At 33.6% G+C, this 27,500-nt stretch overlaps 1 protein-coding gene across 27 annotated transcripts in view; it reads right to left on the bottom strand.

Annotated features, from left to right (window-relative positions):
• Nucleotides 1–27,500, bottom strand: part of LOC124949247 (serine/threonine-protein kinase MARK2-like) — an 80,262-nt gene that overhangs the window by 24,054 nt on the left and 28,708 nt on the right. For 21 of the 27 annotated variants that reach the window (XM_047494009.1, XM_047494027.1, XM_047494029.1 and 18 more), the window contains exons 2-3: nucleotides 2,192–3,271; nucleotides 756–1,143 (exon numbers count right to left, since the gene is read on the bottom strand). The exons of 3 other annotated variants lie outside the window; for them this stretch is intronic. In XM_047494009.1, coding sequence (XP_047349965.1) covers nucleotides 756–1,143; nucleotides 2,192–3,000 — 1,197 coding nt within the window. In that variant the 5' untranslated portion in view covers nucleotides 3,001–3,271. Of the gene's footprint in view, nucleotides 1–755; nucleotides 1,144–2,191; nucleotides 3,272–5,789; nucleotides 5,840–12,535; nucleotides 12,700–17,280; nucleotides 17,683–27,500 lie in introns of those variants that run through there. 3 more of the 27 variants (XM_047494011.1, XM_047494010.1, XM_047494012.1) reach the window with 3 other exon arrangements.

Below are 27,500 nucleotides of genomic sequence, written 5' to 3'. Positions count from 1 at the left end.
AATTATCGAGATATTAAATGGAAAGAAAAAGAAAAAGAAAGAAGAAAGAAAAAAGAACCCCTTCAATCAAATTAACATTAAAATAACTTGAGTATCGTCGAGATATCAGATAAAAAGTTGTGTGTGTGTGTGCGCGTGTGTATGAGAGAGAGAGAGAGAAAGAGAGAGAGAGAAAGAGAGGAGGGAGAGGGGGAGAAAGAGAGAGAGAGAAAGATTGCGCGATATTTTCAGAACTGTTTGCTAAGTCATTGTGATAGTAGAAACGTAATAAAAGAATACAATCGATAAATTCTGACGAATCGTAGAATCGTGCAAGGTTTGCCTATTTCCTCCAAGAAAAAAGTATTACACATATGTGTATACGCGTATATACATATTTGCCATTCCGATCGAATGTTGGACAGTTAGAAGTACACACGACAATATTTCTTAATAATAAAATCGTTCAACGTTTCTCACGCGCGAACAATTTTTCTAGTAATTTTTTCTTTTTTTGCTGTCAAATGTTAACGTTGAAAATAACGAAAGAGGCAGCTGGCGGATTTGAAAGAACGATAATATAAAAATCGATTCGATGCTACGAGATAACATTAATTAAGATACCATTATCATTATCGTGGATTGAGGGAGGGGATTGTTTAAAAGGGAAGGGGAAGGAAAACAAAAGATATATATATATATAGAGAGAGAGAGAGAGAGAGAGAGCGAAAGAGAAAGTGAGAGAGAGGGAGAGAAAGAGAAAGATTTTTCGATACCTCCTTCTCGTTACGAACACCTTTCTGCATGACGTCAGAGAGTGGCCTGAAAGTACTGCTCACAATATTGTTCTGTTGTTGTTGCTGTTGCTGCTGATGATGCTGTTGTAGTAGTAGTTGTTGTTGTTGTTGTTGTTGTTGTTGTTGTTGTAGCTGTAACTGTTGTTGCTGCAGCTGACGTTGATGATCTTTTTTCGTGATGATTGGTCGTACGAGGGTGCGAACTGGTTGCACCCTCGTCTGAGCTCTCAAGGGAATTTCCGTTTCCTGTCCTCGTCTAGTATCGGAAGCTGTCCTCGAGAGCTTCACCGAGGAGGGCTTCTTCGGTGCGATGCTTGCATTTCCGGTTGAGTTTCTCGTAGCGTCTCCACGATGCAATGGCGAGGCCCTTTTATTCAGGTGTTTCGTTTTGTTTTTGTTGGTTGATTTTTTATTCATTTATTTATTTTATTTTTCTTTTTTTTTTTTTTTTTTGGCATTCTTTTTTTCTCTTTTTATAAATTTATCTCTTTTTTTGTTTTTCTTTTTTTCGATCCATCTCGAAAGGAGATATTTCTCTCAAGGTGTACATGTATATATATATACATATATATATATATATATGTGTATATATATTACAAGTTTTTTTCACACGCGCGTGCGTGTGTATATATGTATGCGCACGAAAAATAACTAATGGATACCGATCGACGAACAAGTTTGTTGATAGATTCGACAAAGAAAAAAAGAGAGAGATAGAGAGAGATAGATAGATAGAGAGAGAGAGAGAGAGAGAGAGAGAGAGAGAGAGAGAGAAATAAGAAAAAGAAAAGAGAGAAAATCCAAATGAAATAAAGCAAAGCACAGTGTTTTATCAGCGAGCCAAACCCCCTGCTATTTTCCTCGTCGTGCCTAATAGCAAATGAGGACGAAACGGCGGAAATCGAAAGAATTGGCCGATCAAATTGGATAAACTAAATGGCAATTCGAGCGAGGAAAGGGTATCGGCAGTGTGGGTGTAATGGAGCGTTGATTGTTGCTCGGATATATCACGAGCGAGTGTGTACGCAATCAAGTTCTACGATAGCGCGCTCGAATAAAGAAAATACATTGATTTTCCTCTTTACGTTGAGGATTATTCGTGCTTGTCGATTAATTTCACGGAACGATCGTTTCTGACGAACGGATGTGAACAAAGGGGAAAAAAAACCAAAAAAAAAAAAAAAAAAAAAAAAAAACAAAAAAAAAAAAAAAGATAAAGAAAAGAAACAGGAAAAAACTACGAAGAAAAAGAAGAAGAAGAAGAAGAAGGCGAAGAAGAAGAAGAAGAAGAAAAGGTAAATGAATTCGATTGAAAATCGCGCGTATATCAAACACACGCACACATACGGACACCCAGCCACATATATACACACGCGCGAACGAGTATGTACGTAGAATAAATTGATAAAATTTACCCCTCGGCCTCGTCGTCTGTTACATTCTTCAATAGATCCTCGTGTTCCCTGTAACGTAATTCAACCTCGTGCCCAAATTCCTCACTGTTTTCCAATTGACGGGTTTTCGCTGCTGCAATCGTACCCAATTCGATCGCTTTGACCTGTTGTTCCAATCGTTGAAGCATGTCAGTACTTTCCTCGTTAGTATTTTTCTTTTGTTGTTGTTGTTGTTGTTGTTGCTGCTGCTGCTGCTGTTGATATTGCTGTTGTTCCTGTTGTTGTTGTTGTTGTTGTCGTTGCTTGAATAACAAGTCGAGACTGACAGGTGATTTGGACGAATCGATCGAAGTAACTACTTGCTCGCTCGATAATGGTATCAATGACGGCTCGAGAATCGGTTGAATGATCTTTGAGTTCTTGAAAGCCTTTAATTTTTCTTCGAGATTCACGTCGATCATTGCATTTTCAACAGGCATTGTCCTTCTAGCAAAGACCGGAGTCCTATTTCCATAAGAAGGACTGCACGGTACCTTCAAACAACTTCTTTTCTCGACAACTTGAAGACCTTTATTACCATCTTCAACCAATTCCCATTGTTTCAAATTGTCCAAGGCAGTGGTATGTGTCGTAGGTAGTCTCTTGTTCATTGTTTTTGGACTTGTTAGTTCCTGTCGTCCAGTTTCGTGACCACCACCACCGCCGACACCACCACCAACACCACCGACATTACCAACCGTTAGTATGGCAGCCCTTCGTAAAATACTCGGTGGTCTTATCGAGCTTCTACTAGGTTGAGTCCTAGCAAAGGGACTCTCTCGATCCTCCATTATCGAGGAATCGAGTTTATATTCTTCGAGTGGACACAAATTTAGAGCAATCTTCTCTACGTGTCTTCTCCACTTCTCTATCTTTTTTTTCCCTTTCTTCTCTCTCTCTTCTCCCCACTTCTTTTTCCTAAGACACGATCTTCCCTCTCGGGCTTCCTCGATAGTAAAAGATGTCCTTCATGAAAATGATCGATCGATCGATGGCGTTTCAACATCGATTTTTAAAGTCCACGTTCCTGGGCGATAGAAACCAGAGATGATGCGCACCTTTCTGTTAGAAATAAGAAGAAGAAGAAGACGTATTGTCTTCGTTAAATTTTCGAATTTTCTCCTTATCGTTGTTGTTGTTGTTTTTTTTTGTTTCGATCTTTGTGTATACATATATATATATATATAATATATAATATATAATATATATATATATTATATATATATGTATATATAAAAAGCATTGCTCTTTTATATTAGCTGTCGATGGACGTGGACGATGAACGACGACGCAAGGTGCACGCGTTTCTTCGATAAGCTCGACGATTCGTCACTTAACGAGGACTTTACGTAAAACCCAAACACAGTTTCCTTTTACCATCTTTTTTTTTCTTTTCTTTTTTTTTTTCGTCAAATATATATATATATATATATATTCTTTTTTTTCTTCTCGTAACACATACAAATTAAATAAGCAAGAAAGCAACGGACGGCATACAAAAAACGTAGCTTCGATGACGGAATGTAAATGAATAATATTCAAAGCTTTTCAATGGCGAGATTGTAGGGGACAACTATGTGTCATGTACGAGTATTTTTTCTTTTCCTTATTTTATTTTATTTTATTTTTGTCAAAAAGAGATATATTCGATAAAATCGATAAGCTCTGTACGATTTTTCTCATTCCGAATATTATCGGAGAGAAATAACCATTAAAAGTATTTTCTCATTTTGTGACGTCAATGCGCCACAGTGATCGCGATTTTAATAACCAAATTTACGGGTAAACAAGTATTAGAAAGATATCTGAGAGAGAGAGAGAGAGAGAGGGGGAAGGAGAGAGAGAGAGAGAGACAAAATAGTGTCGTAAAAATAATATCCACGTGCGTACGCGAGCACGTAGATAAATTTACATCAACGAAAATACCTTTGTTTCTTTATCGATTTAATCCTTATGAATTAGATTATTATTATCGAAATCCCAAAGAAGTATCATCTTTTTTCTTTTCGTATAGGTAAAAAAAAAAATCGATCGGAGAAAATTTTCAAGAGAAAATTTAATGTGAATTGTGTCTATATATATATATATATATATATATATATATAATATATATATACGTACTTGTACATAGTTAGATATATGAAGAGTCAATTCTCAAGAGATCAGTAAACGTAATAAAGCGAATCGAGTTTGGTTTCGTCGATTTGGAGATACCGGATGGTGAATTCATTTAACATCCATGACCCCCTTGTGGTGGATTCTATCCGTTAAAAATAATCGGTTCGATTAATTGATTTATCGTATATCGTACGATATATATACATATATATATATATATCGATCGATATTTCATTCTGAAAATTCGAGGAACTTTATCGATACAAAAAAAAAGAAAAAAAAAAAAAAGAAAAAAAAAAATGAAAAGAAAATAATTTCGAAGAAACCAAACGACCGACTAATGCATGTTATTTGAAAGGAGGACACTCATGGAAGATAAATTCTTGTCTTCTTGGAAGATAAAGTCATGACTTTCTACGGGGAAAAAAGAAAAAGAAAAAGAAAAAGAAAAAGAAAAAAAAAAAAGAAGAAGAAGGAAAGAAAAAGGGCGACCATTTTTTCTAACAAGAGAAATTATTTTTTAAATGGCCGATATCTTTCTCAGTGCAACAACATTCTATCTAGCATCTACTTCGAATGTGTACGGGCGTGTGGGCGTGACTCGTTCGTTACAAACTTGATTTACATGAAATATATACTGGAATATCGACGATCAGAACGAAAAAAACTTTAAATCTTATTAGAAAGAAAGAAAGAAAAAAAAAAAAAAAATTGTGTCGTTACTGAACCGTAGCACGTAAATACTCAATATATATATATATTAATATATATCAGTACATATATACTCAATATTTATATGTATCGCGATAACGGAGTGAATAGATGTTAGAACAGGAGATACAAGCGTGTCACGATAAAAAGGAAAAGTAAAATAATTCAGAATGATTACATTTTTGGGAAAATTTCAATTTGATTATGGTGAACTCGATGTGTGGGCTGTGAACGTGATATGAAATAAACACACACACAAACACTCATATATACGGAGAAAAAAAAGGAATTTAAAAAAAAAAAAAAAAAAAAAAATCGAAATTTCGATATATAAAGACGATGTTTAATCAACGATTTACACGTTTCGGAAGACTAGCTTTGTAGTTGAAGTCATGTATATATATTTATATATATATATACACATACACACATACACAAACACACATATATATGTTTGTGAATATTTGTGAAATTATAAAAGCCACAAGCTTATCGACACACCTTGTATGCGTGTAGTAATCCTCCATGACACGACACAATTACATACAAACATATAAGACATACATACACACTGGTTAAGCGCACACGCCCATATGTTATCACCGACGCGTGAAAAAAAAAAAAAAAAAGGAAAAAAAAACTACAAAAAAAAAAAAAAAAGGAAAAAAAAAAAACTAAAAAAAAATAATACCAAAGGAAAACAAATAAAAAGGATAACAAACAAGGAAGACGGACGATAATATGAACTCACTTATGATTTTCTTTTTTCTGTCTATTTCTCTCGTTTCTTCTTCTTTTCTTTTTTCTTTTGTTAAATTTTTTTTTTTCAAATAAACTCGACGCGTCAAATTTTTTCTATTACCGATCGAAATTACTTATGTTTTTCTTTTTTTTTTTTTTTTCGAGGAGAGAAGAGATAAAATTATGGAGTAAAGAGGAGAAAGAGAGAAGGAAAGAGAAAGAGAAAGAGAAAGAGAAAGAGAAAGAGAGAGAGAGAGGAAAAAGAAGGAAAAAGAAGGAAAAAAACAAAAAAAAAAAAAAAAAAAACGTTTGCGGATCGTGAGGTTTAACGAACGTTTGACGACTACGACGGAATGGAAGGTCCATTTCTCGACATACGATAAGCTCGTGACCAGTTAACTCGACTTGGTTATTTCTGTTATCAACTCTAGATGCTGATAAGCGATAGCTGTTACTGTCGAGTAATACCCAGTTTCGTAGTACCCTCTCTCTCTTTCTCTCTCCCACTGTCTCTCTCTCTCTCTCTTTTTCTCTCTAGAAAAAGTTCTTCTTAAGATGATCGTCGTGGCAAATTTTTGTCGTATAGAAATTGACGTTTTCGATAATACGGTACGATAAATCAATGATAGAACGTATCGAGTTTATCCCAGAAAGTTTTTCAAGGATACATTTTGTTAAAGTTTCAATAACAGTTCTTATAGAAAAGTTTTTATTTCCTGGGCGTGGCCAAGTTCATCCATGTATTATATATACATACATACATACATACATACATTCATACATGTATATATATATATATATATATATACACGTTTGTGTGCGTATGTATGTAGGTATTCGATAATTGAGATAAAGCATCTTTTATTACGCAGCAAGACTCATTTCTTGAACCTTATAAGGGAGTATAATATGTGTGGGAGAAATGGAAAGACGAAATTTACATATGTGTCATCGTCAATGAGGGCGATAGGTGGGGAGAATGAGAGTGAGTGAGTAAATGAACGATACACACATACATACAGAAAGAGAAAGAGAGAGAGAGAAGATACAGAGAGATGCATTAAAGCGAGACGTTTAAATCGTGCGAGAGTCCCTCGTCGTTTATCTAATAAGCTCAAGTGCGAACGTTTCGTATCTCTCTTTTCTGCGATTTATTCGTACGTTCGTTCGCGCGTGAACGTAATAAGTGCAATTATGGTTTAGAGTTTTATGGGACCGCGTGAAGATAATCCCCCTTTTTTCTCCTTTTAACTATAAAATTCCATGTATAATATTCAAATGGGAAAATTTTTCAATGCGTTTCAACCAAATCATATATGTCAAAATCATCGTAATGTTTTTTAATCGATCGATGAGAATAAGAAAGCACGTATGTTACGTTGGTTCATTAAATTGTAGAGGAATATATGGGAACAGGTGATTGTAAATTTCATAAGAGGATCATTTCTCTTTTTCTAAAAAACAAAAACAAAAAAAAAAAAAAAATCACGATCCTTAATCTCCATTTAATCTCTTAATCTCTTTTTTTTTTTCTTTTTCATTAATAAGGTTAATCATTCTCACTTTTTACATGTGAGAATGATTAACGCTTTTAATTCGTTAAACGTGAAATATTATAAATCATCAAATATTTGTCGATAATGTGAAATGACATCTACTACTTTCTTTCTTTTCCTTTTTTTTTTTTTTTTTTTTTTGAATAGAATATATTTATTCCCAAAAATGACAATTTTTAATCTTAATTTGATCGTTCAATTTATTTCAAGCGTTACTAGTCCGAACAATTATTCTTAATTTTAATATATATTTCTACGTAGATTTAATGTGCATAGCAGTTTTAAACTCGTACAGTCGAGTATTTTGGAAGTATGCCAGAAAATCGTTGCAATTTCTCGCGACGACGTCGACGACGTCGACGACTACGACGAGAGGGTGCAAAAGGGGTTTTCATTATAATCAAGAAAATTGTCGATGTCGCGAAAAAAAAGGGGATAGAGTATAAAGAGACATCGATCCGATACAAATACTTATACATATATACATATACGTATACACGAATTAAAACTGGAAAGAAAAAAGAAAAAGAAAAAGTAAAAGAAAAAGAAAAAGAAAAAAGAATAAAAGAAATCAAGAAAGAAAGAGAAAAGACGTTGGGCATTTATGGTATTATATCGATTATGGTATTTGTTTCGGCTCGACGAGGATATCACGTGCAACACGCAAGTTCTGAATAACATAAGAGGACTTTGAGGGCTTCTTTTTCTTCTTTTTGCAAAAATATAGAAGATCTATGTGTAGATACATTCAAAACACACAACACACACAACACACACAACACATACAACATACATACAATATGTATGCATCTCTTATGTGCGATTGTGTATGTGTGTATTTATGACGAAGGACTTTGTTAGGGCTCGTTACAGAAACGCAACGGAACGAGAATCGCGAAAGGAGGATTCGCGGTCGAGAAAGCGGACGATGACGTGTCCATGGACGCGTTGAGGATGGTCGGAAGAGAACGAACGACTTCGATAAATTCTATGGATTGAAATCAAGGACGCAAAAGTGAATTCGATCTGCTTCGATAGATTTTTCTCGTACAATTTCAAATGTGAAAATCTATCGATTTGTTTCGGATAAAAAAAAAAAAAAATTAAAAAAAATAAACAAAAAGTGAAAAAAAAGAAAATCAAAAAAGAGAGAAAGAAATGAAGAGCGAAGAATAAAGACAAAGATGATAATAAAAATCAAGTAAATATATAAAAGTGTATAATTTTTAATAAAAAAAAAAAAAAAAAAAAAAAAAAAAAAAAGAAAAAGAAAAGAAAATTATAAGCAAGTATTAAAAAAGAACTAAAGGGATGAAAAGCGAACGACCTAACAATTAAAATACTTTTCTTGAGATAGACGAAGTATTTGAGTTGTCAACGTTGTGAAATGAAAAGATGAAGTGTGACTAAGCTTAAAGTATGGCACATCTTAGGGATGAAATTCTCGCGTCTATTTCTTAGTTAGACGACTTCCGAAAGTATAAGCACGTTACGCCGGAAGAAGAAGGAGAAGAAGAAGGAGAAGAGGAAGGAGAAGAATAAGAAGCAGAGACATGCTTGCTTTTGTTTCGCGACATTAGAATTACAGATCGCGAGAATAATAATAGTTGCTTGCTATTGAACGTGGCGAATTCCTTCGATTCGAGTTTCCTTCTTGAATGTGTAATCGAGTTTGCATTTTTTTTTCTCTTTCTCTCTCTCTCTCTCTCTTTCTCTGTATCTGGATGCAAAGAGATATACGAGGAATTCGAGATGAAAAAAAGAACGCGAAATAGATACTTCCTTCCATTTTCTTATTTTTTTTCTTTCTTTTTTTTTTTAATTAGTTTCTAATTTTTTTTCTTAAAAAAAAAAAAAAAAAAATAAATAAAAAAAAAAAAAACGTTATTTCACGTAGATCCTGTATATCCGCCATGTCAAAGTATTTGAATTAATTACGAACCAATTCCCATTTAAAATTAATAGACACAAGTTTTTGACTTACGTATTACACATACGTATAAGAAGAATAAATTGCAATGTGATCGTGTAACGTCAGACGGTGATATCAATCTACGATGATAGATTCCTGATGATGAAAACAAACGACTACCATACATCGAAGATAATTATCAACACTGTGTCGTTCGTTTTCGATTAGCAAATACGATCGTTTTTAACGTTACGAGCTATGAAAAGAGAAAGAAAGAGAGAGAAAGAGATAAGAGAACAAAAAATAAATAAATAAAAATAAATAAAAAAACAGACGAAGAAAAAACAGATGATAACAACAACAATAATAATAATAACTATTATTATCATTATTATTATTATTATTATTATTATTATTGTTGTTGTTAAAAAAGAAGACTTCGCAAATACCGGAAAAAATATTCATACGTTATTTCTCGTTGAAAACAATAAGAAAGATTCTCTTGTACTTCTCTCGTACAGTTTAATCTAATCAAGCGCTATCCAGCTCTCGTCTTTAAAAGCACAGGTTATGTAAACCGTTAATTCCTACGATCTTAGTTTCCGTTTATAGTTCCATCGTTTACTCGCTACCATCAGAGGAAGAATTTACCTCTCTCCCTATTTCACCCGTTCTTTTTCTGTCTTTAGAATACAACGACTTGGAAAAATCTTGTATTATATAGCCGACGGTAATAAGGTAATAGGAGCACGCATATATATAAAATATATGTACGTACATGTGTATATACATACATACATACATACATATATATATATATATATATATATATGTAGTATATATATGTAGGGCTTATCGTGAAAGTATAGTCGGTTGTTAGTGCATTACGGTACTACGGATTACCGTGGATTACAACTGTGAAGTAAAAAAGGCGTAAATAATCTTCCATCTTCTTTTTCTATTCTCCGTTTCCGGACAAATTAAGAAACGAGCCATAAAGAAATTAAAAATCGTTTGTAACTATTTTAAATCAAGGAAAAAAGAAAAAAGAAGAAGAAGAAAAAAAAAGGGTAAAAAGTGAAGGGGAAAAAAAGAAGAAAAAGAAAAAAGATGGAGAACGGCAATACGATATCCTGTGACAGTTTTATCGAAACTAGTTTTACAAGCATGAAATATATTATTGTAAGAGAAAAAGAAGGAGGGAGGGAGGTTGTTTTACAGGTACTCGAACACGAATATAAACACATACATACGCATCCGTCCGTCCATCCGTTCGTTCGTTCGTTCGTTCGTTCGTTCGTCCGTCCACTTACGTATTTTTGCAGATACAATAATCGGGCACACCGGCATTGCCGCGATTACCGGACGGTACACGGTCGCACATATGCCTGACGTCAATGGCGTTACCCTAACGTACAGTTACTTGCAAAAGTTTCTCTCCCCTTCCCCCTTTCCAATTACGTACTTTCGTATTTTTATACGGAAAACTATAAAAAAATTTTTTACGTCCGTCCAATCGATTATTTTCTAACGATAGAACACGAAGATACGAATGTTTTCGAAACGATGGAAAAAAAAAGAAAGAAAAAAAAAAAAAAAAAAAAATAAGGTTTATACATCGAGTACGAAATCGCTCCGACCATTTTGATAAGGATTAGGTATCGTATCGTGCGAATTCAAAGATAAATTTCGCTTGTTAGATATATATTGATGATACACACATACATATATATATATACACGTACGTACCATCGTAATTGCTTTTATTTACTTATCAAATTCAATGTTAAATTTTCGCGGCCAAATTTCTCAAACGATCTGATGATAATAATAATAATAATAATAATAATAATAATAATAATAATAATAATCTCTTTTCACGTATACACACACACCCACACACTAAGGACACATATACAAATGAACACACATATACACACGAACACATATACTCGTATATACTATGGACATGATATTATTCCAGATAAATGAATATCGTACTTACAAATTAGTTACGAGAAGAAAAACGGAAGAAAAAAAAAAAAAAAAAAAAAAAAAAAAAAAAAAAAAAAAAAAAAAAGAAAGATTAAACAGAAAAAGAAAAGAAAAGTAAAAAATGAAAAAACGTATAGATATTCGAGGAGATATATATATATATATATATATATATATATATATATATATAGAGAGAGAGAGAGAGAAAAAGAGAGGTTAAGTCGGTCGCGTCGATAGAGAATAAAACAGGATTACGATCCTGCACGTGCGCGTCCCCTTCGGAAGGAAACTGGCTGACGAGAGGAGTCGACGGGATGACCGGTTTTCTACGTCAGAACAGCGCGGCGCACCACCATGCGACGTCATTCACCGATAAGAGAAGAGAAGAGAACAAGGAGAAGGCAAAGCACTCGACGAACGAACGAGAGAGAAAGAGAGAGAAAGAGAGAGAGAGAGAGAGAGAGAGAGAGAGAGAGAGAGAAAGATTGATTTACCACGTGAAATTTTCATCGACACAACACGGACGAAGCAGCACCACCTTTGACAAACGTAACTACTACACTGTTCTATCTTCACTGAGAGATGCATATGCACGGACATCACAGGACACACACACATACACACACACACACAAGGAGAGAAGAAAAAAAAATATGAGAAAATATTTCAACTCGATTTTTCTCTAATAAAATTGATAGATAGAAAATGTCCTTGAAAATATAAACATGTATGTAACTGTGTATATACGCGTATGTATGTATGTATACATGCATGCATGGAGAGAAAACAAGATGGCGCGAAAATTCAAACGATGATCGATTGTACGATTAAACGAGTAATATAAATATTTCTTGAAAATACACACATATATGTATATACACACACACACACACGCGCGTATATATATATATATAAATATATTAACATATATATATATATATATATACATACACACATAGGATAGCCATGTCTCGCGCGCGTATTACACTGATCAATACTGATTTCACATAAATTGCCACACTATTACGAATAATCGACTGTAAACGATCGTAATAATACACGATATTGATATATATATATATATATATACATATATATATATGTATATGTATATATATTTTTTCTCTTTCTCTCTCTCTCTCTCTCTCTATCTATCTATCTCTATATATCTCTCATTCTTTCATAACTGCTGTCTCGTTAAGTTCACGAAACCGTCTGAGCCTTGGAGATTTGATTGTACAAGATTGGCAGGAAAGGTGATCGGTACTGTGCGTGATTATGCTTGCGCTGTACCTCTGTTCTGGTACACTAGAGACGACGACACAACGACGATGACGACGGCGACGACGACGATGACGATGTAACAACGTAAGACAAGAACGACACACTAGGAAACACTGTTCGCTCGTCGCCCAGCGGCTGGCGGCTGCAGCGAAAGCCTCGGCTTCTCTTGCTTGCTTGCTTGCTTGCTCGCTTACTTGCTTGCTTGCTTGCTCGCTCGTTCGTTCGTTCGTTCGTTCTTTCGTTCGTTCGTTCGTTCGTTCGTTCGTTCGCTCGCTCGTTCGCTCGCGATGTGTACAGCCGTGAGTCACGAGCCGGCGAAGCCGATTCCAGCGCGCCTATCGTAGGCCGGGCTCAAAGTGCAAGTGCCGACGCGACAGGGCCGTACAAATTATGAACCATTATCAAACTCCCCTTTCTAATCTCGTTCGTTAACTATTCCTCTACGTCATATTTATCAAATGACAATTTTAACTCTATACGTTTTACATCGAAGGGATCGAATTTTTTAATATTCTCCACGTACAAGATAACACAGTAAAAAAAAAAAAAAAAAAAAAGAGAGAAAAAGAAAAAAAAAGAGAGAAAAAGAAAGAAAAAAGATGAACGATTTAAAAGAAACGTTTGTTTCTTTTTTTTTTTTTTTTTTTGGTTCTTGTTTTTTACGTTTCTTTCTCTTTATTTATTTACTTCTTTAATTAATTAAAAAAAGAATGTTTCCTTTCTTTTTTCTTTGCCACGGGGAAACCTTGGACATTGGATACGCTACTGAATTTCAACAATACTAGGATCCATCGGTAGGATAAAAGAATGGATGGATGGATAGTCGCATTTCCTATTCCACTTTTTGCTTCGTCCCTGTTTAACAGTCCTCGGAGCGCGTTCGCGCGACAAGGAGAGAGAGAGAGAGAGAGAGAGAGAGAGAGAGAGAGAGAGAGAGAGAGAGAGAGAGAGAGACACAGAAAGAGAAAAAGATACGGAAAACATGATTCTTTTTCGCACACGCGCGCGCGCGCGTGCGAGATGGGAACACATTTTTGTACCGTCTTTCTTACAGCTTGTGTTACGCAACCACACACACACACACAAACACACCGGCTTCTTGCGTCGTCGTCGTTACTTCTCGATGAAGCGTCTGTGAGTTGGTCGATCGTAAGGAACGTTATAGACTCCTCTTTTTCCGTTCGAATATCCTCGATGTTGGTAGTATATGTGTATATGTACGTATGTATAACTTATTATCTTTCCGTACGATTCCGATCTTTCCCGAGTTATTACGAATGCGAGGTACGATCTCGTTCTTTACTACTCGTTACTTCAGACAATATGTACATACTTTCACGGGAAGATGGTTACACGCGTTAAACGTTATTCTTTTTTATATATCAGATCGCTAATCAATGTTTTTTTTCCCTTCCTTTTCTTTTTTATTCTCTTACCCTCTTTCTCTCGCACGTTGATATTAATAATAATGATGATGATGATGATGATGATGATGATGATGATGATAGTAATAATGTATGTTAACCTTAAAAAAAAAAAAAAAAAGAGAGAAAAAAGAGAGAAAAAATTTAACAAGTCGAATATATCAGAATCGCACGTAAGAATATTGCTCGAATCGTTTACCGACATGCGAGAAACTTATGTAGAATACATAAATATGTATGTATAACAAGTTAAATATGAAAGTTAAAATATTAAAAAGAAATACAATGTTAAAAGGAGGCCATAAGAAGAGTGTGGCACGTTGCTCTTTCAAAAAGTTTCTCTCTGAAGACGTATCGTTTCTCAACTGTACTAGTATAGTAGGTAAGCATAATTTCTCTCTTTCTCTCGTATAACACGCGCGCACATTTTTACGCACACACCCACACAGATACGTATACACTTTCGAAGAGATTGTTCTCTTGACGACGAATAAAAATTGAAAGTTCGAAAAGATTAAAAAGAACGATGAACGAAATATAAAGAAATAATATTTCAAAATATTATAGATTGTTAAAAAGAAAGGAGATAATAATAACAGTTAGAGGTTAGGATACAATATGATTATGATACTATCTACAATAGAAATCGTAATCGAATGAAAGGAGAAAAAAGAGAGAGATATAGAATTGTGAAGGTTAAGAGGATACCTATTCGTTCGATTCTCCCTCTTCAAGGACCTCCTTCCTTCTTCTCTTTCACCTGAACCACCTCCCTTCTCCTTTTGTAACTCGTGAAAAGGAGTAATCGAACGACTCGGAAAGTCGGCCGCTCACGAAATGTGCCTCATGCGCTTCTCGGATTGCCATGATCGCGACCTTCGTTCGAGGAATCGATCGAGTACGTTAAAGAAAAAAGAAAAAGAGAGAGAGAGAGAGAAAAAGCACGGGGTTTAACTCAACAAACAACGTGTAATTATCTATTCTTTTCTTTTCTATCTTTCTCTCTTTTTCTCCGCTATTAGTCGGACCTACTCCTATAAGATTCATCGATTTTTTTTTGTTTTTTTTTTTAAAGGGCGGACCAAAAGTCCCTACACATGCAATCACAAAGGAAAATGAATAATTGATTTTTAAAATCAATCAGTGGGGAGACATTTGATAGTACACCCCATAGTAGAGTAGTACCTTCCAAATTTATCCCCTTTTATTTGTTCATCTCTTCTATTTTCCTTCGTCAATCTTTTACGAATTAATCTTAATTTTCTCACCTCCTAACAATGGTTATCTAAAAGTAATTGACTTTTAATATCATCTAGGGACTTTTCTCTCTTTCTTTGTTTTGCTTCTTTTTTTTCCCCTAGAGACCTTTTACTAGAATCAATCTTAACTTTCTCATCCTAACAAATGACGTCAGCCCTCTCTCTCTCTCTTTCTCACCCGGACGAAGGATTAAAATTGAATCTTTAGATGGAACAGCTTTGGATTTTGTACCGTTTGCTTCGTAGATAAAACAAGATCCGTTAGAGGTTGATTAACCGTCGTTACCGAAGGAGAACGATCTGGTGGAAGTTAACGGTTTAGCGAGAATGATCGATTGAGATAAGACGATCGAATGAATGATAATTGCTTCTCTTTTTTATCCTTTTTTATGTGTTCTTTTTTTTCTAATTTTTTTTTGTTTCTTTTCTTTTTCTATCCGTTTACACACATAGGATATATGTACCTTTATGTACATATGTTTTTTATTTACATAAAAATGCAACAGCGTACACGCTTGCATTAACTCATACGAATTAAAGACCGATGATTGTCGGTACTAGAATAGTAAGAGATAAGGATATATGATAGATAGATAGTAGATGGATAGAGCGACAATGATCAATGTAATATACCTTTCCTATCTTAATTGATCATTCTGCTCAATCTGTTACACCGTTCGAGAAATCGATTCTTCCACTTTACTCTATTTTTCGTTTGAATCGATTAATTGGGTCAAGAAAGGAAGGGAGATATATATATATATAGAGAGAGAGAGAGAGAGGATCAAGAACTTATTGCTTGGCTTTCGGTGTCGCAAGACGATTAATATGCAATTATGCTATTGGTGCAAAAAATAATAAAGAAAAAAAAAAGGAACATTTTTGTAACCTTCGAGAGTAATCTGAGTTCGTACGAGACACGAAATGTCCTTCAACGTGATCGATGGACTCGAACGTGGTTCTAGAACGTCAAACGAATCGATTTTGTTTGGTTTGTCGATTAAAATCAAACGGAACGAAACAAAAAAAGAAACAAAAAAAGAAATAAAGAAAGAAAAGAAAGAAAGAAAGAAAGAAAGAAAGAAAGAAAAAAAATAATAAAAACGAAGAAAATAAAATCCCAACGCGAAAGAGTTTTCTCAACTGAAGAAATAAAAAGGAAAGAGACTTTTATCTTTGTCAGCGGCTCGATGGAAATTCTGGTCCTTCGTTTAAAACGTCGTTCAACCGGAAAAGAATATGGCGACACTGATGGGAGAGATAGAAAAAGAAAGAAAAAGAAATGAAGAAGAAAAGGAAGCAATTAACGGATGAAAAAAGACTGCCGTAAATAGTGCCACGTGACACAAAGGTGAATCTTTTCAAATAGAAAACTAAAATAGAATGGACTAAGAAAATCTAAAACTTTAGGATAAACGACGATCGTTAAGTGACCACGAAAGGACAAATCGGAAATGAAACGAAACGAAGCGAAACGAAAAGAGGTTATGTTACACGACAAATCGTGTCCTGGCGAGCGTGACACTGCGATGAGCGATGATGAATCACCAGTACCGTAGTACTTTATGACGAAGAGAGAACAAGAAGAAACGGAAAGAAAAAAAAAAAAAAAGAGAGAGAGAAAGTATCGTTCCATCCTTTTCTTAAATATGTACTTTCGTTCTACTTTCATATATTTTTCGATAAGCAAATCATTAATGAAAATGACAATGGAACACACACACACACACACACATACATATTAACATATTTTCGTAATAAACGATGAGTAAATATGTGAAGCGATAAAATTTGTTCCTTGATTGAAATCGTGTTGTTTGAACATAAAAGACAACAAGATGGCTACGTACGTTTTGATTCACGTAGTCGATATACATAACGTGTATAAAAGAAAAAAAGTAAAATAATAAAAAAAAATGATATCACAAATATAATAACATTGAACGATCTTAAATGTATGATCATCAATAATTATCGATTCTTTTTGAGCGACAAAGAATTAACGTAAAAATTTCTTTTTTCTTTTCTTTCCTTTTTTTTTTTTTTTTTTTTTTCTTTTATAGTTCCCTACCTCTCTCGCTCTCCTATCTTTTTTCTGTTCTATCCTTTTCTTTACGTTCCTCGTTCTCAGGCGCCAACGTCGAAGGAGTTTTTCACGGCAGGACGATTATCTAGTTCAGTTCGGTTTCGAGAGAAGATAATAAAGCGTGGAATCTTTTAACTCGCGTACAACAACAACACAACGCCGATCGCTTGGAGGACGACGACGACGACGCGGTTCGTTTACTTTCAATATTGTACGTTACCAGGTGGCAGCACCATCCGCTTGCATCAATCTGTCGCCGATAAAAACTCGCGGCAAATTTGAAATAGTCAATTTTTAAATAAGAAAATAATGATTTATTATATATTTACGTATGAACGTCTCCGTTTGATTCTTTTTATAAAATCTGATTATGATCAAACAATCATAGATTATAACAATTGAAAAAAAAAATATATATATATTTATATTTATATTTATATTATGTTTGAGTTCAATAGAGATGATATAGAGATAGGAACCAATAATTAGAAGGAGCTTAAAAAGCCATCTTGAACATAAGAACTCGATGTTACACGAGTATCACGTTACAACGTTGAGAGCCCTTTTTGTTATACGATATGCGAAGTACAACGAGGAAGGGATAAATATCGTTGTCTCTCTTGGAGATGCTCGATTATTAATAGCCAAGCTTAACGGTGTCTCCCATCGTCTGTTAGGCGTGACTTTTTAAAGGATACATCGTAAGCGAGTGAACGGAGCGAGCGAGCAAGAGAGAAAGAAAGAGAGAGAGAGAGAGAGAGAGGTCATATTACTATATGATAGCAATTAATAGGTTATCAAGTATGTGTATATGTATTTACATCAGTGTAATTTTTTTTCTTCGTTGTTTATGTCACACTCCAATTGTATTTTTAACGAAGATAATTACTTAATTTGTCATCATGGCATAACTTGTTTTTTGAGCAACAATTATATTATATTTATTGGGTCCACTATTCATATATATATATATATATATATATAGAGAGAGAGAGAGAGAGAGAATAAAGAAATCACAGCTTACTCTAGAAATTTTTTTCCGAATAAATCTACTATATATCACTTCGATTTCTATTTATTCTGATACTATATACATACATACAATATATATTCCAACCTTTTTGACCCAACTTCATCATGTATCGCGTACGTAAGCACGAAGAAAGTTACATAATCAGCATCCGATAAAAGAAAATGAAGGAAAAGAAAAGAAAAGGAAAGAAAGAAAGAAAAAAAAGAATAATACGTGAAGTAAGATTTTGGCAAATCGTAAATAAGATCTCGGAGTAAAAATGTCCGAGGGCAGGACTTTTTTCTTTTTTGTTTTTTTTTTCTTTTCTTTTTTTCATGAAGTTGCAACTTTTCTACGACATGATAAGACTCGACCTCTTGACATTAAAAGACCTCCTTTTCCCCGTATCTCTTTCGTCGTTGTCGCAGTCGATTCACGTGTTTCGTTTCTCCCAAAAGAGAGTAGAGTTTAGACACGCCAAGAGAAGATACTGTCGACGGAGATTATATCTAATCTTCTTCCATTTTCTTTTTTTTTTTTTTTCTTCTTTTTTCTTTTTTAATAAGAAATAGGGCGAAACATTTTCAAGCGATTTTAAAAGTCAATTATACACAATTTTTCTTCCAAATCTGTTAACATTAATTCTTTCTTTTTTTTTTTTTTCTTTTCTTTCAGATTACAAAAAAGTTCCTAGACTTGTAACAGTCTGAAGAAAAAGAAATGAAAAAAAGAAAAAAATAATAAATAAATAAAAATATAAGCCTGATAATAAGTCCAGGAAAAAAAAAGTAAACACGATTATAAAAATATCACCTAGGAATTTTTGGGATTCGTTTGGGAACTTTTATTTATGTTATTATACACAGCCGATAAATAATATTTCTCGTCCTTGTCTCGTCCGTGTTGACGTCTGATAAATATGCAAAAAAAGAAGAAGCAAAAGAAAAAGAAAGAAAAATATTGAGAGCTATTTCGAGCAGACATTCTTTGAGTAAGATAATTAATAATAAAAATGAGAGGGGACAGGATGGAGAGGGGTTTGAGGATTGCGTCGAAAATTTCCACTCTCTACCAGCTGTTACTGATAATACGAGAGAACGGAAGGTGTACATATTTCTTCTTCTTCTTCTTCTTCTTTTTCTTCTTCTTCTTCATCATCTTCATCTTCTTCTGTACATATAAACACAGGAATACCGAGAAAGCATTATCGAGAGCCTTTATAGTTTTACGACTCGTGCAATCTCTTCTTGAATGGTGATGTAAGCACTTTGGTTAATTTCAACCAAAATATCTGCTTAAAAATAACACCCTTGCCTTAAACTTTCTTCATTTTCGATTGTTTAAACGTGAGCAATTTATTTATATATACACACACACACATAGACGATTATTAATAATGTCTAATAAATTATTCAGATATCATTATCGATTATATAAAGAATTAATGATCTCTATCTGTGATGTTTTTCTTGATGGTCTAAAATTATGATTAAAAAAAAAAGAAAAAAAGAAGAAAAGAAAAAGAAGAAAAAAAAAAGCCAAATAAAAACTATGGAAGATTTCGATTAGAAAATCTTATATGCGAAATGTTATTCATGTTTTGCCTGCGTTACGTAAATACACCTCGGGCGATATACAATATTCTAAAATTTAATGGGTCATTCATATCAATGACAAAGTTTCATCGGACGTTTTTATAAATTCAACGTTAGATCCGTAAAAGTCAAGGATATTTGAAAATTTAAAATAAAATTGTTTGAGAGACTATGGGATTCGAAGGCGTCGTCGTCCACCACTTGCCGTTCGCACGTGACACGATGACGGATTTATTGATCGTAAATATGGTTCAACAATATAAGTAGCACAAGTATACATATATATATATGTGTATATATATATATATATATATATATACATATATATAGGTGTATATATATTATATACGTGTGATATGCGATGCGATGTATGTACCATAGTCTTTCATGTGTGTACGATTTTAACCTATTTTCCAAATACACGAAGGCTCATTCTTGTGGTTACATGAGTTACATATATATACATACATATATATATATATATATATGTTGTATTGGCTCGTAAAATTTTGACGATTAATCGCGCCCGAGAAAATGTATAATATAATATCCGTCGATCATTGAAAATATTTCAAAAACTCCTCGTATCTCGGTATATGAAATTATACGAAACGAAACGAAACGAAACTAACGCCGGTTATACATACATTAAGAGAGTAAATTTTCATTTGGTGTTTGTTTGATTTCATCTCTCGGTCACGTGCTTATATACACAAACGTACGTTCATTCTCCATCTCTTGCAGTATAATAAAACAATCTTGTTTAACGACGACGCATTGACAAAAATAGTCTGGATGACTCTACCTGTCTTCGCTCCTGTAGGCGCCTAACGTCTTGAAAATTATACGCGTTCACGTGTGTGTTTGCCGAAGGATTTTCATTGGCGACGAAAGATCTATAAAACTTGTCAGACAACATATATCATAACAGAATGTTCTAATAATTTATTTCTACGCGTTAAGGAAAATATTTCTTTTTTCTTTTTTTCTTCCCCTCCTCCCTTTCTGACATTAATTGATCTACAGAGTTTAAGAAACTAAATTTCTCTTAGAGACAATTTTAACGATCTCCTTCTTCTCCTGACTTTTTCGATTAATATCTTATTTTCTCCTTTTGTTTTCGGTGAGGATTATAAAACTACAAGGAAATAGGGATCTTTTTTTCTACGTTGGAAATTTTTTTTTACAATCTCTAAAAGAGAGAGAGAGAAAGAGAGAGAGAGAGAGAGAGAGAGAGAGAGAGAGAGAGAAGAAAAAAGGAGAAAACCCAAAACGTTTTGGAAAAAAGTAATCGATTTTAAAAATTATTTTAGCACTTTCGACTAGCTGTATATTATTTTTCGATCGAATAAATACAAAGAAGAAAAAGAAGTCGATTGATTCTTTTATTACGAATCGAGATTCCTTGACTTTTAGAAGAAGGAGAGGTCGATATATTAAAGAAATCACGATCAAGAATAAACGTTGAGAGCGAACCACCGGAACTTCTTACAATCTCAAAGATACCTCTCCTCGGATTACTATGTAATACTACTACCACTACCCACCGTCATACTACTACAATTACCACTACTCTACTACAGCTACTATTACTTAGATTCCACTCGACCAGCGCAATAATTAATTGCACGTTCGAGTATATTTACGAGAAACCGGTTTCCTGAGACGAGAGGAGGAGCCCAACAAAGTTGATTCTCTATCCCGCTTGATCGCCTTGATAGAGTAATGAGAAAATGAGAAGATTGAAGAAATTCTCTTTTCCTCTTGGGATCGTCAAAATCTTATTTTATTCTGCTTCGACGTTTACAACGAATAGGGATCGGAATTTTGTTGTTTTTTTTCTCTCTTAAAAAAAAAAAAAAAAAAAAAAAAAAAAAAGCAATGAAAATGTTTGATCCCATTGATTTCGATTAAATATTTTACGATTGAACGTAAAATAAACGAATCAAAAAATACCATCGCAAACATACACACACGTATGCAAAGATTACACAAAATACGATTTAGAAAAGATACGGTAATTGTGGTTTAACGATGAGACTATACCATTGTTGTTATTATTCGTTTCGTTTTATTTTATTTCTTTTTCTTTCTCCCTTTTTTCTCCCCAACAAAAATCTCTAATTTTTGCTAGAAAATTATCGCGATAAAATTCCCTTTGATATATCGACTGGTAAATGGATTTTACGAGAGCGAAAGTGAGACGAGGGAATTTTTCCCTTTTTTAATGGATAACGGAAACGTTCGACGAAGGAATGAAATATCGAGAAACTCAGTTATATCGTGCCTCGAAATCGACGGCGATTTAACAACGAAAATAAATCCCATCGAAGTGTTACGAAGAGGGGGGGAAAAAAAAAGAAGAAAAAAAAGAAAAAAAAAAAAGAAAAAAAAAAAGAAAAAAAAACGAAAACGAAGAGAAGAAGAAGGAAAAAAGAGGAGAACGAATGAAAAAGATTTAATCTTGCTAACGAGTCTAGTGTCGATATTTTAATTACTACAAGGGAAAGGGGGAGGTAGAAGGAAGGAACAAAAGTTTCTAGATGGGCCGAAAGTTCTTAGGCAATCTTAAAAATCAATTACTACTTTTCGAGACTTCTTTACGGCGCTAATAGTTTAATCGTGTAATCTTACAAACTGCCCCTTATAGTTTAACAATCCGGACAAAAAAAAAAAAAAAAAAAAAAAAAAAAAAAAAAAAATAAAAGAAAAAACAAAGAAAAACAGTTAATCTAAAACGTCTGGAAAAAGTGTAATTGATTTATCGAGTTTATCCAGGAACTTTTGAGCCCCCTAAAAAGACAAAAAGACAAAAAAAAAAAAGTAAAAAAAAAAAAAAAAAAGAAAAAGTTGCAATGATCAATTGCTTGATTACCATTTATCGGTATAGTAGATTGAAAAAAAAGGAAAAAAGAAAAGAAGAAAAAAGAAAATGATAAGTGCTCGATAGATATTGAATTTGATTTTGTAACTTAACAATTACCCGATATGCACGAAAGTGTATGTAGAAAATAGCCCTGAAAGTGATTGTGAGATCGATGCATCGACACTGTCGTATTGGCTTACCGGTTGGAGCCGGTTTTGCCTAGAAAGCAGCGGTCGTTTGCGCGAACTTTTATAATATTGCCTTTGCAAACCGAATGAACCGTATTTTACAGAAGATACACGCTTACTCACGCAACCATGCACGCATTCACGTATACTTATTCATTTACGAACGTACATAAACGTGCGTGTGAGAGAACCTTCCCCCTACCCCTCCCTCTCCCCCTTTTCCCATCGCCCTTCTACTCATAGAAAGAAAATCGATAACGAATAATAATATTTTCTCCCTTGTTAAACGAACATATTCATTCCGCAATGCAACTACCATTACTCCTCATCATCATGTTGTTATGCACGAATTTCGTATCTACGCCAATGGCGTAGTCGTAAATTTCAAACAATGAATATTTCAACTTTGAAATAATAATTTTAATAATGTACGGTTAAGCGATATAAATATTAAAAAAGCTATCGTAATGATAAAGCATTGTGAAATATAATGTATATATATATATATATATATATATATATATATATATATATATATATTTAAATGTTTTAAGGTTTTGTAACAAAAAAAAAAAAAAAACAAAAAAAAAAATAGGTTCCAATGGTTACGCCATTGCTCTAGTATTTCCGGCAAGCTTATCGAAAAGCCACGATCGAGAAAGTATTTAAATTATGAGATATGTGTGCGTGTGTGTGTATATATATATATATATATATACGCATTCATGGCGACGTATTAGAAATTTTTGCGAATCTCACTATTATCGTTCGATCATTCTCCAAACTGGTACGGCGAGTAATTTCACTTCGGATTATAAATCTTGGTCGTTTTTAATGAATGGCTTCGGCCATATTGCTTTTTTTTTCCGTTACGCCGACACATTGGCGTAGGAGAGAAGGGATACAAAGTAAAATAGTTTCACGAATGCATTTAATATGCGGAACGCGTTATAGTACATCCTGATATCCGTGTAGTAAAGTATTAAAGAAGACAAAGGAAAAAAAAGTAATATTATTTAACGACGTCAAGTTCTACCGTCGAAAAAAAAAAAAAAAAAGAAAAAGAAGAACAAAGAAGACGAAAAAGAAAAATCAAGCACTCTCAATTTTACGTTAATTTTATATTTTTCCTTACCGAAACGTATTTACTGTGAGGACGTTGGTTTTAATAATTTTTTTTTTTTTTTTTTTTTTTTTTTTTTTTTCTACAAGGAAAAAGAAGAAAACATTTTCGTGCAATATTCGTCGTCGTGCAAAAAAAAAAAAAAATAAAACAAGAAAGAAAGTATGGTAGGAGGAAGAGAGTTAAAAATATTAAATGAAAATGGCCTCGATAAAATTCTCAACCAATGTTCCGTATCCAAGCGAGTTGTTGCTTTTGCCATGCTCCCCCTCCCAGAGAGATAGACCCCTGATGGTTATATCACGGAAGTGAATCGTTTAAAGTATATTTGACCGTTGTTATAGTTAATGCCGAAGAAAAGGTATTTGCGGAATGCAATATTTCTTAGACCATTAAGTAAACGATAAATTTTCTGATAAATCTTTGCTCTATGTACTTTGCACTATTGTCCATTAGTTAAGGATCGGATTTGTTAATCTTGATCATATACGCTTGAGACTTAATGTCTTCATTTTCTAGAACATTTAGTATCGTCGATTAGAACAATAATAGTTTGTTGATTATATTTTTCTTTTTTTTTTTTATAACTTTCCGGATTTTTCAAAATGTATGACAAAAAAAAAAAAGAAGAGAAAGACAGAGAGAGAGAGAAAGAGAGAGAGAGAACAATAGGCCAGGATAAAGGAATAGATTTTCCAACAAATGGCGTGAGCTTTGATATTCATCAACGATAAAAATGAGACTCGACAATAGCTAAAAGGTCGGAAATCGATCTTGTTTGCGCCAGTGCAGAAGCGAGAATTATAACGAGCACGCGATCTTGCGAAAAAGAAAAAGAGAGAGAGAGAGAGAGAGAGAGAGAGAGAGAGAGAGAGAGAGAGAGAGAGAGAAAAGAGGAGAGGAGAGGAGAGAGAAGTAGAGAAGAAAAATAAATTAATTTAACCGAGATTGCATTTGGAAAATTTGAAAAATATAAGGAAAAAAAGAAAAAAAAGAAATTCTTTGGCTAACGTTTCCACGAAAAATTTGTATTTTGTTCCGTTATTTGGGGTAAACATATATTTTTTTTTTATTTCTCTCTCTCTCTCTCTCTCTCTCTCTCTCTCTCTTTCTTTGTTTTTCTCATACAAAAGACAAATTTTCTAAAGTCGCTTTTTCTCCATCGATCATACTACGATGATTATACGTCGGCGTTTGTTTATATATCCTATATAAACATAAATCTGTGTTTGCTTGAATGCGATGGGGGACTGGCGATCGAGTGATTCCACGAATGATTAAAAATAACTTTAATAATCTGCGATAAGTGGATAATACCTGTCCCTGCGACACAGTTCGATAAAACTCTCTCTCTAGATAGACATTTGTTTTCACTATCCATGTAATTAATTGTAGGGAAACATTATCGATCGTCAACTAGAAATAATTGTTGTACGAAAATAATTTCAAAAGAGAGAAAAAGAAATTCCTTTTTTTTTTTTTTTTACTTTCTTTCAGAATTTTTTTCCTCTTCGTTCTTTTGAAAGACTTACACGAGAAAACTTCTCCTCAAATGCCACACCTATTTTTGTTTTTCACTTATCGAGACATATATGCATACACGAATCTACATACGTATGAGTATGTTTTATATATACATATATATATATATAAATACATGTGTGTGTTGTGTAATTTCCTTTACAAACACACATACGTACATGAAAGGTACACACCTTCCATAGTTATCTCAACCCAAATAACTTTAAACTTTTCTCCTCAACACTTTTAGGGGAACGTTAGAAAATAACGGGCCGACGCACACAAAAATAAACACACACACACACACACACACAGGGAGAGAGGGAGAGAGAGAGAGAAAATACAGGAAAAAAAAGAAACAAATAAAGAGAAGGCATTTCGTTGCTGAACGATTATTTGACGAGTTAATTTACACTCTTTTAATTAGAAGCTGACGCTTTACGGTTTGTTTTCCTGAAAGTTAGTAAGAGTGCTTGTGAAACTCTTTTTAATGGCCAACGATCAAATGATCTAACTCTAATACTTCGATTGAATATTTTTCTGTAATATTATTCATCAGTTTTGTAATTTTAATACGACAACGTAACCTCGTAAGAAAACAAGGACGAAATATGAAATATATATAAAACGTAATCAGCCTAGATTGATTTTTCTCTTATACATACATACATGCATGCATGTATGCACGCATACATATATATACAAGTTACAACTTTCTCAAACTATTTTCCAACTATTTTCGATCGGGTCATCGACCATAATGACTTTTTCGTTTATCCGTTATTATATCATAAAGGTGCATTAGAAACTTTCGAATAAATTACTGTCGCTGAATTTTTAAAATCACGTTTCATTTATGTTCTTACATGATCATTATAGGTTCACTATGATTATGCCATGAAAAAAGAAAAAAAGGAACGAAGGAAAAAAGAGAGAAAAGAAAATATTTTCTTTTTTCTTTTTCTTTCTTCTTTTTTTTTTTTTTATGTTTTTCGTATTTTTTGTATTTTTTTATTTCTTTTTCTTCGGAATGAGATAACGTTATTTAATTTTGGGGTACGGCTACGGTTATAAACGATAAAATTCGAATGTGAGATTGTTCGAATGTAGATACGTAATTAATACGCTTATGTATGTACTTTCGAATTCGAGTACGGCGAATAATCCTGTACACGTGAAAATACCTTCGCGTATCTGGTTGACCTCGTTCCTTCCACTCAAATCCATTGCGAATGAAATCATATGCACCGAGGTCGCGATTCTGCACCGCAACACCATATCGCCACTTCACAGTGCGCACATAATCGCTTGTACTTTAATCTTTTACGATTCACGACACGTTGGCGTATCCATTAAACGAGTTCACGATCATAGAACACAACGATCTGGGGCGTTAGATGCGCGATGGCAATAGAATTTCCACCTCGAATTTTCTTCTCGAGGGTGTTGAAAAAAATTAAAGGAAAAAGAGAGAAAAAAAAAAAAAAAAAAAAAAAATGTCAAAAGAAAGAAGGACTGAAAATCTCATATCGATTCTTGCGAGCGGAGAATTTTGTTAGAGTAAATTTTTCTACGGGTAAATAAATTTTCAAAGTTTCATTGCGAATGCGTACAAACTTGCGGTATTAGATAAAAAATATATATTATTATATCACGCAACATATAACGTACATTATAAATCTAATGACAAGATCGAAGATATAGGAGCATTTTCGTGAGAACGACGGAAAAGATTGCGTTTATTATTAAAAGAGAGAAAAAAAGAAAAAAAAAAAAAAAAAAAAAATCAGGATAGAAAAACTTAACGCAAGAGAGGAAAGAAAGGAAAAAAAAAGAAATAATAATAATAATAATAATAATAATAATAATAATAATAATAATAAAAGAATTGTCCTTCCTT

Source organism: Vespa velutina, chromosome 5, assembly GCF_912470025.1.
Source record: "Vespa velutina chromosome 5, iVesVel2.1, whole genome shotgun sequence".
Classification (NCBI taxonomy): domain Eukaryota; kingdom Metazoa; phylum Arthropoda; class Insecta; order Hymenoptera; family Vespidae; genus Vespa; species Vespa velutina.
The sequence above is the reverse complement of the archived record's forward strand: the minus strand, read 5'-3'. Positions and strand labels throughout refer to the sequence as shown.